General features: G+C 45.3%; 1 protein-coding gene across 2 annotated transcripts in view; it reads right to left on the minus strand.

The window, feature by feature from the left end:
* slc6a11b (solute carrier family 6 member 11b) overlaps positions 1-13,662 on the minus strand; it is a 91,191-nt gene that overhangs the window by 14,271 nt on the left and 63,258 nt on the right. For both annotated transcript variants that reach the window (XM_071336927.1, XM_071336926.1), the window contains exons 8-12: positions 10,208-10,311; positions 5,203-5,327; positions 2,684-2,796; positions 2,376-2,513; positions 1,669-1,771 (exon numbers count right to left, since the gene is read on the minus strand). In XM_071336927.1, coding sequence (XP_071193028.1) covers positions 1,669-1,771; positions 2,376-2,513; positions 2,684-2,796; positions 5,203-5,327; positions 10,208-10,311 — 583 coding nt within the window. The remainder of the gene's footprint in view (positions 1-1,668; positions 1,772-2,375; positions 2,514-2,683; positions 2,797-5,202; positions 5,328-10,207; positions 10,312-13,662) is intronic.

Here is a 13,662-nt window from a genome sequence, read left to right on the forward strand (position 1 = left end):
CTTCAATGGCTGTGTGAAGTTGCTGGATACTGGCGGGAACTGGAACACGTTGATCCAGAGCATCCCAAACAGGCTCAAAGAGATGTCTGGTGAGTACGCAGGCCATGGAAGAACTGGGACATCTTCAGCTTCCAGGGATTTGTGTACAGATCCTAGCGACATGAGGCGGTGCATCATCATGCTAAAACATGAGGTGATGGAGGAGGATGAATAGCGGAACAATGGGCATCAGGATCTCATCACTGTATCTCTGTGCATTCAAATTGCAATCGATAAAATGCAATTGTGTTTGTTTCCCGTAGCTTATGCCTGTCCATACCATAACACCACCGCCATCGTGGGGTACTCTGTTCACAACGTTGACATCAACAAACTGTGGTAGTGAGGCTGGTTGGACCTACTGCTAAATTCTCTAAAACGACGTTGGAGGCGGCTTATGGTAGAGAAATTAACATTAAATTCTCTGGCAACAGCTCTGGTGGACATTCCTGCAGTCAATTGCACACTCCTTCAAAACTTGAGACATCTGTGGCATTTTGTTGTTTGACAAAACTGCACATTTTAGAGTGATCATGCTGTTTAGTCAGCTTCTTGATATGCCACACCTGTCAGGTGGACGGATTATCTTGGCAAAGGAGAAATACTCACTGACACGGATGTAAACAAATGTGTGCACAAAATTGACAAACACATTTTGAGACAAATAATCTTTGAGAGATATGTTTTTTGTGCGTATGGAACATTTCTGGGATGTTTAATTTTCAGCTCATGAAACACGAGACCAACACTTTACATGATGCGTTTACATTTTTGTTCAGTATATTAAGATAACTAAATACACTTTGTGTACAAAACATTAAGAACACCTTCCTAATATTGAGTCAATTCGTCGGGGCATAGACTCTACAAGGTGTCCAAAGTGTTCCACAGGGAGGGATGTTGGCTCCAATGCTTCCGACAGTTGTGTCAAGTTGGCTGGATGTCCATTGGGTAGTGGACCGTTCTTGATACACACGGGAAACTATTGAGCGTGAAAAACCCCAGCAGCATTGCAGTTCTTAAAACACTCAAACCGGTGCACCCGGCATCTACTACCATACCGGATTCAAAGGCACGTAAATCTTTAGTCTTGCCCATTCACCCTTTGAATGGCACACATACACAATCCATGTGTCAATTGTCTCAAGGCTTAAAAATCCTTCTTCAACCCGTCTCCTCCCCTTCATCTACACTGATTGAAGTGGATTTAACAAGTGACATCAATAAGGAATCATAGCTCAGTCTATGTCCTGGAAGGAGCAGGTGTCCTTAATGTTTTGTACACTCAGTGTGAGAGTGAGAGAGAGAGTGAGAGAGAGAGAGAGAGTGAGTGAATGAGTGAGTGAGTGAGTGAGTGAGTGAGTGAGTGAGTGAGTGAGTGAATGAGTGAGTGAGTGAATGAGTGAATGAGTGAGAGAGAGAGAGAGAGTGTGAGAGGGAGAGAGAGAGAGAGAGAGAGTGTGAGAGGGAGAGAGAGAGCGAGAGAGAGTGTGAGAGGGAGCGAGAGAGAGAGACAGAGAGAGACAGAGACAAAGAGAGAGAGAGAGAGAGAGAGAGAGAGAGAGAGAGAGAGAGAGAGAGAGAGAGAGAGAGAGAGCAAGAGAGAGCAAGAGAGAGAGAGAGACTTACCGTATACCCAGCCGATACATATTGACTCGAAGATGGCCACAAACAGCAGACACATCCCGCTGGCCGCGTACGAGTCAAACAGCTGGAACACGTACATTCCACCCTGACGACATCAACACATGATCAGATCATCACATCAACACATGATCACATCAACACATGATCACATCAACACATGATCACATGATCACATCAACACATGATCAGACAAAACAGTTTGAATTGAACTGAGAGAATGGTTCCAGTTGGGTGACTTGGGTTTTAGTTACTGGCTTCTGTGCTAAATAATCTGAACCAGCACCACTGTGGGTCAGCCGTTTAGAGGTGAGCCCATTTGAACGATGGCGTAATTCATAGGGCAGCTACACGTGAGATTTATCCGTGCCTTTGCTTTTACAGAAGAACTGAGCAGAAAGAGCTTTCAGCAGGACGAAAGCCTCCTTCAGTTCAGTGTAAAAGCATTCAACACCATTTTTGACCCATTTCTGAACAGCCTTAAAATCACGGGCTGCGAAGTGTATTGGTGGTATGGTTCCTTATATGAAACGCTCATTTGGAAACAGGCAGAAATATAACTACAAGAACAGATATTTCCATTCAAGTCAATGTGTTGTGGTGTGTGGACCAGTGGCCATATTGAGTGTACCAATGGGAGTGAAGCAGGAAGTACAAGCAGGAAGTACAAGCAGGAAGTACTTTGGTCTTACCTCTGTCAACATGATGAGCCCCACGAAGAAGGAGCATATAGACAAGCCCAGGATGAGCATTTCTCGACGGTAGCCTCTCCTGAAGGTCTCTGGGTACATGTCTATTACCGCTGTCACCAGGCTCTCTACACACACAAACTACACAACACAACACAACTCATTCTCTCTCTCCTTCCCTGCCTCCCTTCCTCTCTCTCTCCCTCCTTCCCTGCCTCTCTCTCTCTCCCTCCGTCCCTGCTCCCTCCCTCCCTCCCTCCCTCCCTCCTTCCACCCTCTCCCTCCCTCCCTCCCCCTTCTGGTGTCCTAACCTGGCTGTCCAGCCCCAGGAAGATGAGCATCATGAAGAAGAGACAAGCCCACAGAGGAGACAGAGGCATCATGGTCACAGCTTTAGGGTAGGCTATGAAGGCTAAGCCTGGACCTGGTGTAAACGACAACAACAACAACATTAACAACAACAACACACAGCTTCAGGGTTTAGAGTAGGGAGGTTAGGCCGTTGATAGATACTGCTGGCTGTGTCTACATGGCACTCAATGTGATCAAGGACATGCAGAGATTCAGAAGAACATATTACACATGTCAGCAATTTGTTATTTACATGTAAATAATCACAAATCTGCAGACAAACAGTAGAGTCCTCTGTGAGCAAACTGGTCTGTCCTTTCACTGCCTCCCATCTCCTGCCAAACGTCCTCCCATCTCCTGCCAAAGTCCTGCCAAAGTCCTCCCATCTCCTGCCAAAGTCCTCCCATCTCCTGCCAAACTCCTCCCATCTCCTGCCAAACTCCTCCCATCTCCTGCAAAACTCCTCCCATCTCCTGCCAAAGTCCTCCCATCTCCTGCCAAAGTCCTCCCATCTCCTGCCATCTCCTGCCAAAGTCCTCCCATCTCCTGCCAAAGTCCTCCCATCTCCTGCCAAAGTCCTCCCATCTCCTGCCAAACTCCTCCCATCTCCTGCCAAAGGCCTCCCATCTCCTGCCAAAGTCCTCCCATCTCCTGCCAAAGTCCTCCCATCTCCTGCCAAACTCCTCCCATCTCCTGCCAAAGTCCTCCCATCTCCTGCCAAACTCCTCCCATCTCCTGCCATCTCCCGCCAAACTCCTGCCATCTCCTGCCAAACTCCTCCCATCTCCTGCCAAACTCCTGCCATCTCCTGCCAAAGTCCTGCCAAACTCCTCCCATCTCCTCCCATCTCCTGCCAAACTCATCCCATATCCTGCCAAACTGCTCCCATCTCCTGCCAAACTCCCCCCTTCTCCTGCCAAACTCCTCCCATCTCCTGCCAAACTCCTGCCAAACTCCTCCCATCTCCTGCCAAACTCCTGCCATCTCCTCCCATCTCCTGCCAAACTCCTCCCATCTCCTGCCAAACTCCTGCCATCTCCTGCCAAACTCCTCCCATCTCCTGCCAAACTCCTCCCATCTCCTGCCAAAGTCCTCCCATCTCCTGCCAAACTTCTCCCATCTCCTGCCAAAGTCCTGCCAAACTCCTCCCATCTCCTGCCAAACTCCTCCCATCTCCTGCCAAAGTCCTGCCAAACTCCTCCCATCTCCTGCCAAACTCCTCCCAAACTCCTGCCATCTCCTGCCAAGCTCCTCCCATCTCCTGCCAAACTCCTCCCATCTCCTGCCAAACTCCTGCCATCTCCTGCCAAACTCCTCCCATCTCCTGCCAAACTCCTCCCATCTCCTGCCAAAGTCCTCCCATCTCCTGCCAAACTCCTGCCATCTCCTGCCAAACTCCTCCCATCTCCTGCCAAACTCCTCCCATCTCCTGCCAAAGTCCTCCCATCTCCTGCCAAACTTCTCCCATCTCCTGCCAAAGTCCTGCCAAACTCCTCCCATCTCCTGCCAAACTCCTCCCATCTCCTGCCAAACTCCTCTCATCTAATGCCAAACACCTCCCATCTCCTGCCAAACTCCTGCCATCTCCTGCCAAACTCCTGCCATCTCCTGCCAAACTCCTGCCAAACTCCTGCCATCTCCTGCCAAACTCCTGCCATCTCCTGCCAAACTCCTCCCAAACTCCTGCCATCTCCTGCCAAACTCCTCCCATCTCCTGCCAAACACCTCCCATCTCCTGCCAAACACCTCCCATCTCCTGCCAAACTCCTCCCAAACTCCTTTAATCTCCTGCCATACTCCTCCCACCTGCCCCACTTCGTGCCTCTGCCTCTGTCTCTGCCTCTGCCTCTGCCTCTGTCTCTGCCTCTGTCTCTGTCTCTGCCTCTGCCTCTGCCTCTGCCTCTGCCTCTGCCTCTGTCTCTGCCTCTGCCTCTGCCTCTGTCTCTGTCTCTGCCTCTGCCTCTGCCTCTGTCTCTGCCTCTGCCTCTGCCTCTGCCTCTGCCTCTGCCTCTGCCTCTGTCTCTGTCTCTGCCTCTGCCTCTGTCTCTGCCTCTGTCTCTGCCTCTGCCTCTGCCTCTGCCTCTGCCTCTGTCTCTGCCTCTGCCTCTGTCTCTGCCTCTGCCTCTGCCTCTGCCTCTGCCTCTGCCTCTGCCTCTGCCTCAGCTGAATCATTCATGTTGGACTTGAATAAGACAGAGCACAGCGGTGGTTCTGCTGCTCTAAGAGCTTCTGAGAGGAAGGCAGTTACATCATCATCATCCTCCATCACATTGTAGTTCCAGTCATACAGAAGGCTGGGTTTGTCAGTAGAACCACGAACTGGCATGCAGCTCGACAGTCCTTTAACAAAGGTCTCTGGGTGCAAGGTTGGAAAGAAATGGAAAACCTGCACTCATCAAATGGACGCTTTTCGGCAACAGCCTTTTATCCTTTATTTGACATTGGCTGGTGCTAAAGAGAACAGGATGATCCTTTTTACCAGACTCTGCCACGGCCTCGATGGGCACCCCCTGTTCTAAGGCCATGAAGCCAAGCACAGAGAAGATGGCGAAGCCCGCCACGAAGCTGGTCCCACTATTCAGACAGCACAGCATGAGGCAGTCCCTGTGGAACAGACAGAGAGACACACGGACAGACACACGGACAGACGGACGGACGGACGGACGGACGGACGGACGGACGGACGGACGGACGGACAGACAGACAGACAGACAGACAGACAGACAGACAGACAGACAGACAGACAGACAGACAGACAGACAGACAGACAGACAGACAGACAGACAGACAGACAGACAGACGGAGAGAGAGAGAGAGAGAGAGAGAGAGAGAGAGAGAGAGAGATAATTTTAATTTGATCACTCTGTTGTTTTCCTGCACCACAGGATTTACATAAACACATTAAAAACCTGCACTAACACATCGTTATAATTACAGCATTGCCTTTTTCATGTAGCCCTAATTTTGTTCAGCTACTAGTTTAATTACCGATCAAGCAACATAACATTGGCAGAACAGTGTGAATGGGTTCAAATCCTGTTGCTGAAGGATTATTTGCTGTGACAAAACTGGCCAAATTAAAAAGTACACTTACACCATAATACAGTCCCTGTAACACACATTTACTAATGTAGTCCCTGTAACACACATTTACTAATGTAGTCCCTGTAACACACATTTACTAAAACAGTCCCTGTAACACACATTTACTAAAACAGTCCCTGTAACACACATTTACTAAAACAGTCCCTGTAACACACATTTACTAATGTAGTCCCTGTAACACACATTTACTAATGTAGTCACTGTAACACACATTTACTAATGTAGTCCCTGGAATAGACATTTACTAATACAGTCCCTGTAACACACATTTACTAAAACAGTCCCTGTAACACACATTTACTAATGTAGTCACTGTAACACACATTTACTAATACAGTCCCTGTAACACACATTTACTAATGTAGTCCCTGTAACACACATTTACTAAAACAGTCCCTGTAACACACATTTACTAAAACAGTCCCTGTAACACACATTTACTAAAACAGTCCCTGTAACACACATTTACTAATGTAGTCACTGTAACACACATTTACTAATACAGTCCCTGTAACACACATTTACTAATGTAGTCACTGTAACACACATTTACTAATACAGTCCCTGTAACACACATTTACTAATACAGTCCCTGGAATAGACATTTACGAATGCAGTCCCTGGAATAGACATTTACTAATACAGTCCCTGGAATAGACATTTACTAATACAGTCCCTGGAATACACATTTACTAATACAGTCCCTGGAATAGACATTTACTAACACAGTCCCTGGAATAGACATTTACGAATGCAGTCCCTGTAACACACATTTACTAATACAGTCCCTGGAATAGACATTTACTAATACAGTCCCTGTAACACACATTTACTAATACAGTCCCTGTAACACACATTTACTAATGTAGTCCCTGTAACACACATTTACTAATGCAGTCCCTGGAATAGACATTTACTAATACAGTCCCTGTAACACACATTTACTAATGTAGTCCCTGTAACACACATTTACTAATACAGTCCCTGTAACACACATTTACTAATGTAGTCCCTGGAATAGACATTTACTAATACAGTCCCTGGAATAGACATTTACTAATACAGTCCCTGTAACACACATTTACTAATGTAGTCCCTGGAATAGACATTTACTAATACAGTCCCTGGAATAGACATTTACTAATACAGTCCCTGTAACACACATTTACTAATGCAGTCCCTGTAACACACATTTACTAATGTAGTCCCTGGAATAGACATTTACTAATACAGTCCCTGGAATAGACATTTACTAATACAGTCCCTGTAACACACATTTACTAATACAGTCCCTGTAACACACATTTACTAATACAGTCCCTGTAACACACATTTACTAATGCAGTCCCTGTAACACACATTTACTAAAACAGTCCCTGTAACACACATTTACTAAAACAGTCCCTGTAACACACATTTACTAATACAGTCCCTGGAATAGACATTTACTAACACAGTCCCTGGAATAGACATTTACAAATGCAGTCCCTGGAATAGACATTTACTAATACAGTCCCTGGAATAGACATTTACTAATACAGTCCCTGGAATAGACATTTACTAACACAGTCCCTGGAATAGACATTTACGAATGCAGTCCCTTTAACACACATTTACTAATACAGTCCCTGGAATAGACATTTACTAATACAGTCCCTGTAACACACATTTACTAATACAGTCCCTGTAACACACATTTACTAATGTAGTCCCTGTAACACACATTTACTAATACAGTCCCTGTAACACACATTTACTAATGTAGTCCCTGGAATAGACATTTACTAATACAGTCCCTGGAATAGACATTTACTAATACAGTCCCTGTAACACACATTTACTAATGTAGTCCCTGTAACACACATTTACTAAAACAGTCCCTGTAACACACATTTACTAATGTAGTCCCTGGAATAGACATTTACTAATACAGTCCCTGGAATAGACATTTACTAATACAGTCCCTGGATTAGACATTTACTAATACAGTCCCTGGAATAGACATTTACTAATACAGTCCCTGGAATAGACATTTACTAATACAGTCCCTGGAATAGACATTTACTAATACAGTCCCTGGAATAGACATTTACTAATACAGTCCCTGGAATAGACATTTACTAATACAGTCCCTGTAACACACATTTACTAATACAGTCCCTGTAACACACATTTACTAATACAGTCCCTGTAACACACATTTACTAATACAGTCCCTGTAACACACATTTACTAATACAGTCCCTGGAATAGACATTTACTAATACAGTCCCTGTAACACACATTTACTAATACAGTCCCTGTAACACACATTTACTAATACAGTCCCTGTAACACACATTTACTAATACAGTCCCTGTAACACACATTTACTAATACAGTCCCTGTAACAAACATTTACTAATACAGTCCCTGGAATAGACATTTACTAATACAGTCCCTGTAACACACATTTACTAATACAGTCCCTGGAATAGACATTTACTAATACAGTCCCTGGAATAGACATTTACTAATACAGTCCCTGGAATAGACATTTACTAATACAGTCCCTGGAATACACATTTACTAATACAGTCCCGGTAACACACATTTACTAATACAGTCCCTGTAACACACATTTACTAATACAGTCCCTGGAATAGACATTTACTAATACAGTCCCTGTAACACACATTTACTAATACAGTCCCTGGAATAGACATTTACTAATACAGTCCCTGGAATAGACATTTACTAATACAGTCCCTGTAACACACATTTACTAATGTAGTCCCTGTAACACACATTTACTAATGTAGTCCCTGTAACACACATTTACTAATGTAGTCCCTGTAACACACATTTACTAATGTAGTCCCTGTAACACACATTTACTAATACAGTCCCTGTAACACACATTTACTAATACAGTCCCTGGAATAGACATTTACTAATACAGTCCCTGTAACACACATTTACTAATACAGTCCCTGGAATAGACATTTACTAATACAGTCCCTGGAATAGACATTTACTAATACAGTCCCTGGAATAGACATTTACTAATACAGTCCCTGGAATACACATTTACTAATACAGTCCCTGTAACACACATTTACTAATACAGTCCCTGTAACACACATTTACTAATACAGTCCCTGTAACACACATTTACTAATACAGTCCCTGGAATAGACATTTACTAATACAGTCCCTGGAATAGACATTTACTAATACAGTCCCTGTAACACACATTTACTAATGTAGTCCCTGTAACACACATTTACTAATGTAGTCCCTGTAACACACATTTACTAATACAGTCCCTGGAATAGACATTTACTAATGTAGTCCCTGGAATAGACATTTACTAAAACAGTCCCTGTAACACACATTTACTAATACAGTCCCTGGAATAGACATTTACTAATGTAGTCCCTGGAATAGACATTTACTAATGTAGTCCCTGTAACACACATTTACTAATACAGTCCCTGGAGCAGACATTTACTAATACAGTCCCTGGAATAGACATTTACTAATACAGTCCCTGGAGCAGACATTTACTAATACAGTCCCTGTAACAGACATTTACTAATACAGTCCCTGGAGCAGACATACAGAGCCTTCAGAAATTATTCACACCCCTTGACTTTTTCAAATTGATTACATTTAGATTACATTTAGTCACTGGCCTACACACAATACCCCATCATTGGGTTAGTCTAACCGGTAGTATTGTCTGTGTGTCAGTCTAACCGGTAGTATTGTCTGTGTGTCAGTCTAACCGGTAGTATTGTCTGTGTGTCAGTCTAACCGGTAGTATTGTCTGTGTGTCAGTCTTACCGGTAGTATTGTCTGTGTGTCAGTCTAACCAGTAGTATTGTCTGTGTGTCAGTCTAACCAGTAGTATTGTCTGTGTGTCAGTCTAAGCAGTAGTGTTGTCTGTGTGTCAGTCTAACCGGTAGTATTGTCTGTGTGTCAGTCTAACCGGTAGTATTGTCTGTGTGTCTGTCTAACCGGTAGCATTGTCTGTGTGTCAGTCTAACCAGTAGTATTGTCTGTGTGTCAGTCTAACCGGTAGTATTGTCTGTGTGTCAGTCTAACCGGTAGTATTGTCTGTGTGTCAGTCTAACCGGTAGTATTGTCTGTGTGTCAGTCTAACCGGTAGTATTGTCTGTGTGTCAGTCTAACCGGTAGTATTGTCTGTGTGTCAGTCTAACCGGTAGTATTGTCTGTGTGTCAGTCTAACCAGTAGTATTGTCTGTGTGTCAGTCTAACCGGTAGTATTGTCTGTGTGTCCGTCTAACCGGTAGTATTGTCTGTGTGTCAGTCTAACCGGTAGTATTGTCTGTGTGTCCGTCTAACCGGTAGTATTGTCTGTGTGTCAGTCTAACCTGTAACAGTTGTTGTTGTAACTGTTGTAGCTCCCCAGGGCTGTCAGGCACCCCAGACAGATGGCATAGGAGAAGAAGATCTGAGTCCCAGCATCCACCCACACCTGAGGACCACAAGACAAACACCGTCACACACACACACACACAGCATCACACACAGCATCACACACAGCATCACACACATCATCACCCACAGCATCACACACAGCATCACACACAGCATCACACACAGCATCACACACACACCATCACACACACAGCATCACACACACACCATCACACACGCAGCATCACACACACAGCATCACACACAGCATCACACACACAGCATCACACACAGCATCACACACACAGCATCACACACACCATCACACACAGCATCACACACACAGCATCACACACACCGTCACATAAAGTACTGACTGCGGCAAGGTGTCAATATTATACTGAAGGAAGACAGACAACAGGTTCAGAATCCCTGTTTTGTATTCAGATCAATGCTTTTTGTTTTTTAATGTAGTTTTAAGAAACATTTTTTACGGTACATGCATGAACCCTAGACCCTTGAACCTTGAACCCTTGACGGTACTTTACCAGTTTATGCATCTGATTGTTACAGTCATGGAAATGAAATGATGTTCCAAATGACCGTAGTTAAGACAAACCTCTAGCGTAGATAGCAGAGGCTTTCAATCCTCTCCGTGCCAAGGGAGAGAACAGAACTCATAAATCATAGATCAACATCCGCCGAGTAGATTAGACGTTAAAACTGCCTCTGGGCTTCATTTACACTCATTCATATTCCAAAACTAATTTCTGCCTCTGCATGTTGCGCTGTGGTGAGACTGAATATCAAATCCTTAGCCCTTGATCTCAGAGGGTTGAATAGACGTTAGGGTGTCCATCTTGCCCGCTGATAAACCAAGGGGAATTATCCCCATATTTGCTTATACCTACGTAATACCCGATCCTCTCATATCTCCGTACGTCCCTAAGAGGAAATGTGCCTAGGACAATGGGGTTTTGGTTTGAGATTCAGAGACAATTTCCCTGAAAGCAACCCCGAGACCTCCTATCATCAATATTTACAACTTCAAACATCCAAAAGACACACATGAAGTGGAGGGGATTATGAAGCTACACAGAGACACTGTCAGCGAGTGTACAAACCAAGAGAACGAACAGAGCAGAGCCTAGAGAGGCACAATGGATTTATGCTAACATGCGTCCCAAACGACTCTCTATTATAGTGCACTCCTACCCTATAGGGCCTGGTCAAAAGTAGTGCACTATATAGGGAATAGGGTGCCAACTGGCTATAACATCCCCATTCAGCCGTACTCTCCCATTCATCTCATTTAGTGGGAAAAACAATCCACAACTCACAGTTTTAGCTCCCTGCACCCTGTCTCCACGGAAACCCAGCTGACCTCTCAGACACAGTCCTCTACCTCGGTCCAATAACATTCTCCCTATGGTTCTGATAGTCCTCTACCTCCGTCCAATAACATTCTCCCTATGGTTCTGATAGTCCTCTACCTCCGTCCAATAACATTCTCCCTATGGTTCTGATAGTCCTCTACCTCCGTCCAATAACATTCTCCCTATGGTTCTGATAGTCCTCTACCTCCGTCCAATAACATTCTCCCTATGGTTCTGATAGTCCTCTACCTCTGTCCAATAACATTCTCCCTATGGTTCTGATAGTCCTCTACCTCCGTCCAATAACATTCTCCCTATGGTTCTGATAGTCCTCTACCTCCGTCCAATAACATTCTCCCTATGGTTCTGATAGTCCTACCCCGCCAACACTCTGATGTCCCTCTCTGTCCAATAACATTCTCCCTATGGTTCTGATAGTCCTCTACCTCCGTCCAATAACATTCTCCCTGTGGTTCTGATAGTCCTCTACCTCCGTCCAATAACATTCTCCCTATGGTTCTGATAGTCCTCTACCTCCGTCCAATAACATTCTCCCTATGGTTCTGATAGTCCTCTACCTCCGTCCAATAACATTCTCCCTATGGTTCTGATAGTCCTCTACCTCCGTCTAATAACATTCTCTCTATGGTTCTGATAGTCCTCTACCTCCGTCCAATAACATTCTCCCTATGGTTCTGATAGTCCTCTACCTCCGTCCAATAACATTCTCCCTATGGTTCTGATAGTCCTCTACCTCCGTCCAATAACATTCTCCCTATGTTTCTGATAGTACTCTACCTCCGTCCAATAACAGTCTCTCTATGGTTCTGATGTTCATTAATGTCCTTTCAGTTCATACACACAAACACACGGAGAGACACACAAGGACAGACACGGAGAGACACACAAAGAGACACACACGGACAGACACAAACGGACAGACATGGAGAGACACACACGGACAGACACGGAGAGACACACAAAGAGACACACACGAACAGACACACACGGACAGACACACAGAGACACACACAGAGACACACACAGAGACACACACAGATACACACACACACAGAGACACACACAGAGACACACACAGAGACACAGACACGCACGGAGAGACACACACGGAGGCGAACACACGGATGGACACACACACAAACTACTGTCGATGTGTTGCCATGGCTCCAGCTCTGGCCACATCTCACAGGGCTGAAGGTGTTGATGTGTTGCCATGGCTCCAGCTCTGGCCACATCTCACAGGGCTGAAGGTGTTGATGTGTTGCCATGGCTCCAGCTCTGGCCACATCTCACAGGGCTGAAGGTGTTGATGTGTTGCCATGGCTCCAGCTCTGGCCACATCTCACAGGGCTGAAGGTGTTGATGTGTTGCCATGGCTCCAGCTCTGGCCACATCTCACAGGGCTGAAGGTGTTGATGTGTTGCCATGGCTCCAGCTCTGGCCACATCTCACAGGGCTGAAGGTGTTGATGTGTTGCCATGGCTCCAGCTCTGGCCACATCTCACAGGGCTGAAGGTGTTGATGTGTTGCCATGGCTCCAGCTCTGGCCACATCTCACAGGGCTGAAGGTGTTGATGTGTTGCCATGGCTCCAGCTCTGGCCACATCTCACAGGGCTGAAGGAGGGCTCTGGTCCCGGGAATTACTTGTTGATGTGTTGCCTGATTCCTAATTTGGAGTCTGGATGGATGGAGGGCCAGTGTTTCAGGGTTTGGTGTTCGGTGATGTTGGGATGCAAGGTAGGATGCAACCTCATGGTCCGACTAAGCATAGACACTGACTGGAATCTCTCTCTCAGTCTGTCTTCCCTAAAACATCTTTGTTTTCCAGACTACACAACACTTTGCTGTGGAAGACGTTCCAGTAAAATCCTAAAGCAGCAGATTATTCTGAGAGCAGAAGTGAATCATCAGAACTCACTCATCAGAATGAAGGGGGAGAGATAGAAGGAGAGGGAGAGGTGAAGTATGGGGAGAGGGAGAGGGAGAGAGATAGAAGGAGAGATGAAGTATG

The sequence above is a fragment of the Salvelinus alpinus genome, chromosome 12 (genome assembly GCF_045679555.1).
Source record: "Salvelinus alpinus chromosome 12, SLU_Salpinus.1, whole genome shotgun sequence".
NCBI classification, from domain to species: domain Eukaryota; kingdom Metazoa; phylum Chordata; class Actinopteri; order Salmoniformes; family Salmonidae; genus Salvelinus; species Salvelinus alpinus.